A 6,232-nucleotide genomic window follows, 5' to 3' on the forward strand; every position below is an offset into this window, starting at 1 on the left:
CCCTGAGGTTATGCAGTGTCACAATGGCCCCCTGGCTCCATGAGGATCTGCAGTGTCACAATGGCCTCTTGGTCCCACAAGGCCCTGCTGTGTCACCCTGGGGGAAAGGGGCCAGCAGGGATTCATTCCCCACACGCTGCAGCTCCCTGGGCCAGCTGGCACCCACACCTTCTCCCAGGCCAGCGCTGCCGGGCACGGTCAGGGCCGTGCCACACTGCAGCTCCCTGCAAACCACAGCGGTGGCTGCGAGGCCAAACCTGGAGTCACAGACAGTTTGTCCCTCTTTCTGTCTGTATTTGGCCAAGAAATGTCCCTTTGTGGGGTGCCCTGTTTCTGCAGTCACTGCAATACTGGGACCATACCCGGAACTCTGAGGAAAGAAATGGCTAGAGTTCCATCTCTGCACTGACTTGGGGATGGTGGCAAATGCTCTGTGGGGTGGCTGGAATGATGGAAAAAGGACAACTGGCAGCACAGAGGGAAACACATTTCAGCTGCTGGACTGGGGCAAGACATCTCTGCCCATGGGAGAAGGTGGCTGTGAAAGTCCCTCCTGTGGATGCTCACGTACCCCAGAGTCGAGCACTGAAGAGCAGCACAACAATGGACAGGGGGATGGGGCTGCAGGATTAAAGTGTCTCAGGTGGGTCTGGAATGGCCACACAAGGGTGAATTATTTCTGGCTCCATGGGCCCAGGACACCTCATGTCATCAGGGCAGAGATTCAACCTCCAGATGGGCTGGTGAGTGAGGGGTGGATTTAACCATGGACACCATCTCCAGGTTATCCCTGAGTGTGAAATGTGGGCTGAGATCAAGCAGGGCCAGGCAGGGAAAGCCCCTGTGGTGTGGGGGATGATGGTGGGAACATAAATCTGGGGAGACACATGGTTTTTTTCAGTGGGAGTAGTAAAATGGAGAGCACTATTCCTAAATCACAACAGCCCTGTCAGAGCCAGCCCTGTCCCTGCTCTGCCCCAGCTCTGCTGCCCCACAGCTGCTGGATCAGGAAGGGCAGAGCCATGGGGGAGGGAAATGCACAGGGACTCCCCCTGGGTGGGACCTCAGGAGGTTTCCAGGCCAGGCCAAAACACAGTCAGTGGAGAAAGGGACACAGGGAGGGGCTGTCTGTGTGCTCTGCCATGGCAGGATGAGATGCAGAGCTGCACAGACACCCAGACCATGTGGATCCCTGCAGGAGCTGATCTCACTCAGTGGCTCCCAGGCCTCTGCTGCTCTCTGGTTGCTCTGGTTTGATGTTCCCTGGTGGTCACACCCAGCCCCACACACACCAGTGCTGTGTGCACACACACCAGTCTCAACAGTGTCTGGGCCCCAAAGGACACAGGACCTGATGGTTTGTGGTCCCCACGCCAGTATCTGGCACTTGGACATCCCTCAGTACCACAGCAGAGAGAGCTGCCTTGCCCCAGAGAGTTGTTGGCAATCAAGGGTTTAGGAAAATTCCACAGGCTTTGGGGATCAGCTACAGGGCGCAGCCAAAACTTGTCTTGACCAGCCAACAGTGTAAACCCTTTTTATACATTATGATATTTTTTTTATCCTTCTTTCTCTCTGTTTTCTTATGCCTGTTCCTCATCAAACCACTTTGATACCCCAACCCTTTCCGTTCCTCTGTTCTTTTCTCAGACATCCCATGGGAAATCTTGCACAGGCTCCAAATGCCCTTTGTGGATGCTTATCATGTGTCTCAGAACCCCCCCATGCTCAACTGGCAAGGTCATGTAGGAAAGCTCTGCCATAGACTCCCTTGGTGAGTCTTTCAGGAAGAAGTGTCAGAACTTTCCTTGAAGTAATTTTTTTTTGTTTTTAATTAGAATGGCCCAAAAATATCCTCTACTGCACTGTCCCTGCTATGGGAAGGCACAGCTACCACTGGATCAGGATGCAGGATGCTAATATCTCCTGACTTTGAACACCTTTGGGATGGGACATCCACTCCCACTGACAACCTGTTTTTCTGTCTTGTCAACCTATCATAAAATATTTTGTCCTTATATCAAATCTAAATTTATCCTTATCCATTTTAAAGGCATTCCCCTTCCTCTGCCACTAAAGGCCTAAAAATAAACACAGTCTTTCTTGGGTTATGTATGATTACAATGTTTTAATCTGAAAAGACCTTGAAAGACACAAAAAACACCCAAGATGAAATTTGGAGGCCTCAAGCACATGACCCATATAGAGAATGAGAGCCCAGGTCTCAGTGGTGTGAAGAGTGAGAATAGAAAAAGAGTAGCCTGGCAGGAATTGAAAGGTGGTTTCAGAGATATTAGATCTCTTCTTCAGAGCAGAAAATAGCTTGAAAAATAAAGAATGGTACCAAGGGCAGCAGTGGAGGACCAGACTGGACACAGAGGGAGAGGAATTTCTGTCCCAGGGCAGGGATGTGCTGCAACATGTCCCCCAGAAAGAGTCTGGAGCAGCCCAAGGCTCTGTGTGGCCAGGCAGAGGCAGGCAGGACGCAGAGCTGTCAGCAATAGAAGGGCCCAGCCAGGTGGGGCAGCTGGGGGATGACGACAGCCTGCAGGGACAGAGGCGCAGGGCATGGACACCGTAGGACAGCCTGGGCTGCACAGGGCACAGGGATGGGCAGCAGCTGCAAGGCCCTGACAGAGCCAACTCCTGCAGCACTTTGGCCATGGCTGCTGGGCCTGGGCCTGAGCCATGAGGAGGAGACAAGTGACCCTTGCAGGCCTGGGGCCTCATTGCCTCCTTGTCCCTGCTCAGCAGCCTGGCAGGGGCCGCCCCATGGTGCTGCCCTTGGCATTGCACATCCCCACATCCCAGTGGGCCGGGAAGAGCCCTGAGCACTGAGGGAGGGACAGGATGTGCCTTGGCAGGGGCTGGGGCTCAGGCCTTGGCCCTTTGCATTCCTGAAACACATGCAGGTTTGCTCAGCATCAGAGACACCTTTGCCTTGTTTGTCCCCAACTGTCATCACTGCCTGCAGTGTTCTGCTCTAACTGGAACCTGGGGACACTTTCTCAGTCATGTTCCTCAGTGGGACCCATTACAACTTTAAGAAACTTTGGAGTTTCAATCTCACTTTTAAAAGTTCTTGAAATATTCTTGAAAAAGTTCTTGATTAGGTTTTTTTAATGCTCTCAGGGACTGAGTCTGATGTAAAAAGCACCAAAGCCCCAAGAGGCTCATTAAAGTCCTTGTGCTATGCCTGTGCTGCTGAGCTGGGCCGGGCTCCTGGCACAGAGGCAGCTCCTGGCAACCAAGAAGAGCTTCAAAAAGACATTTCTCCTGAGGAGCAGCTCTTCTCCCAGCCCAGCAGGGCTGACGGCACTGCTTGCAGGCACCTGATAATAGAGAAACAGAGACTTAAAGCTACTAGAAGGACAATTCTGAGATTATTCACAGAGAAATTTTCACAACTTTTTTAAAATTCTGGACTTCTTCATGGAGAACTCTTCACCCCTTCTGACAGTCAGTCTGTGGCTGCAGGAATCTCCTAAAGCTGACCCAGGACATGACTGACAGCACTGTAAGGATGGCTCTGCTGCCCTTTCTGCTATGGGGGAGGATGTGCTCCAGAGCGGGGCTGCCCTGGGCACCGTCAGAGGGACAGGGCAGGACGGCTCCTGCTGCCAGGGACGGCTGCAGGGGCTGAAGCTGGGGCTGCAGCCAGGGGTGCCCAGGGCTGTCGTGCAGACCAGGTGCTGCAGCCCTGAGGGCTCTTGGCCAGGCCAGGGGATCTGTCACTGCCAGGGGCAGCTCTCAGCCTGCCTGGGAGCTCCCATGGATGCTGGAGGGGAGCTGTGGGTGCAAGGAGTGACTCCTGCCAGGGTAGGTTCTGCTGCTGTGGAGAGGGTGCTGTGTGTGCCAGGGCTGCTCAGAGCTCCAGTTCATGCCCAGGACATTTCCGAGGAGACTTTTCATGAGCTCATTCAGGGCAAGTGTTTTGTACTTGAGTCTGCTTTCCTGAATCTGTGCTCCCACTTTTCCCTGGCTCAACTTGGCAGCGATGGAAACTCAGCTCTGCAGCAGAGCCGTGGGCAGGGAGGGAGGGAGGCAGTGCTGAGGGAAGCCCTGCTGCAGGGGACATGTGGCACCTGCCGGGCCTGCCCTGCAGGGCACACACTGCCCTGAGCAGCACAGCTCTTGTGTCCCCTCCCAGCCAGCACAGCCCTCAGCCTGGGGGCTCGGGGCCCTCAGTCCCCTCCTGGGCCGGCAGAGCAGCCCCAGAGATGCAGGGCATCTCTCCTGCCATGTGCCCATTGCCTGCTGACCAGGGCCTGAGGGCCACTGTCCTGCACTGCTGCTGCCTGGGAGGGGCTGTGCAGGGCTGTGCAGGGAAAGGCTTTTCCTCAGGGCCCGGCTCTCTCTCTCCCTGCTTTGCCCAGATGCTGCTGGCATTGCTGATGGGCTCTCTGGGAATGGCAGTTCTAGCTGCAGGCTCAGGCCCAGCCCTTGGGCTCCTCCTGTGCAGGCTGAGCACAGCAATGGGGTGTCCCAGCTCCCTCTGCCCCGGGGAGCTCTGGGCAGGGCAGGCTGGGAATGAGCCGAATCTCCCTGATTTAGGGAAAGGCAGGAGCCACTTTGTGTGCCAGGGATCCCTCTGCTCTCAGCAGTGTCTCCTGGCTTTCTAGGGTAGCACAGGATTGGAGCTCAGAAAAGTGCAAATCCAGGGCTGCTGGGAACAGGAGAGAGGGACAGAGCAGTTCCTCTCAGTCTGAACTAAGGCTCAGACAATCCCCCTGCTTCACTGGATTCTCTGTTCCACCCAGGTGCAGCATAATCTCCCATTCTGCCACCTGCAATCCCCATCCCGTTTGCCTTGGTGTCTCCTGTGCCTTAGGAAGAGATTCAGGTTCAAACCCCAGGACTCGCCCCTGCCCTCATTGTTCCCTTGCACTGACTGGGGCTCAGGGCTGACTCACAGGTGTCCTGCATGTTGGAGTCTGGCTCCTCACTGAACATTGGCCAGCAGCAATCAGGGCTCCAGCAACCAAGGTGAAGGAAGTTCTCCTAGACATAGACAAGGGGGATATGTTTAGTGGCAGGGACTGCTCTGTGAGAAAGACCTTTGACTTTACTGCGAGAAATCTTCCCTCAAAGTCACTTTCTTCCTTCCTTCAACAGGTTTCAATGCCCCAATGCAGCAAATGTCCAACAGCAGCTCCATCAGCCACTTCCTCCTGCTGGCACTGGCAGACACGCGGCAGCTGCAGCTCCTGCACTTCTGCCTCTTCCTGGGCATCTCCCTGGCTGCCTTCCTGGGCAACGGCCTCGTCATCAGCGCCGTAGCCTGCGGCCACCACCTGCACAGCCCCATGTTCTTCTTCCTGCTCAACCTGGCCCTCACCGACCTGGGCTCCATCCTCACCACTGTCCCCAAAGCCATGCACAATTCCCTCTGGGACACCAGGACCATCTCCTATGCAGGATGTGCTGCACAGCTCTTTCTGTTTGTGTTTTTCATTTCAGCAGAGGTTTCCCTCCTGACCATCATGTGCTATGACCACTACGTGTCCATCTGCAAACCCCTGCACTACGGGACCCTCCTGGGCAGCAGAGCTTGTGCCCACATGGCAGCAGCTGCCTGGGCCAGTGCCTTTCTCACTGCTGTGCTGCACACAGCCAATACATTTTCCCTACCCCTGTGCCAGGGCAATGCCCTGGGCCAGTTCTTTTGTGAAGTTCCCCAGATCCTCAAGCTCTCTTGGTCACATTCCAATCTCAGGGAACTTGGGATTCTTGCTGTTAGTGTCCGTGTAGCTCCTGGTTGTTTTGTGTTCATGGTTTTCTCCTACGTGCAGATCTTCAGGGCTGTGCTGAGGATTGCCTCTGAGCAGGGACGGCACAAAGCCTTTTTCACCTGCCTCCCTCACCTGGCCGTGGTCTCCCTGTTCCTCAGCATTGGCACATTTGCATACCTGAAGCCCCCCTCCATCTCCTCCCCATCCCTGGATCTGGCATAGTCAGTTCTGTACTTGGTAGTGCCTCCAGCTCTGAACCCCGTCATCTACAGCCTGAGGAACCAGGAGCTCAAGGCTGCAGTGTGGACACTGATCACTGGTCGATTTCAGAAACATTAAACTGGTTGCCAATTTCATCCAATCACTTGTAATAAAAGTCATTTTTGATAGCACTTTTTTTGATTGTTGGATTTTTATTCTTCATTTTCGTTTTCAATGATGTTCACAAAGCAATGTCATTGATTGTGCCCTTTCTTGTTTCTTTTCTCTCCACCTTTGCT

General features: G+C 54.4%; 1 protein-coding gene across 1 annotated transcript; it reads left to right on the forward strand.

Moving 5' to 3' along the window:
- The first annotated feature begins 5,138 nt into the window (after positions 1-5,138).
- On the forward strand, positions 5,139-5,954 carry LOC136302593 (olfactory receptor 14C36-like). Its single transcript, XM_066206059.1, has one exon. It carries the CDS (start codon positions 5,139-5,141, stop codon positions 5,952-5,954), a length of 816 nt encoding a protein of 271 aa, XP_066062156.1.
- Positions 5,955-6,232: the final 278 nt, after the last annotated feature.

This window comes from Chamaea fasciata, unplaced genomic scaffold, assembly GCF_029207755.1.
Source record: "Chamaea fasciata isolate MVZ Bird 193981 ecotype frontalis unplaced genomic scaffold, bChaFas1.0.hap1 SCAF_29, whole genome shotgun sequence".
NCBI lineage: Eukaryota > Metazoa > Chordata > Aves > Passeriformes > Sylviidae > Chamaea > Chamaea fasciata.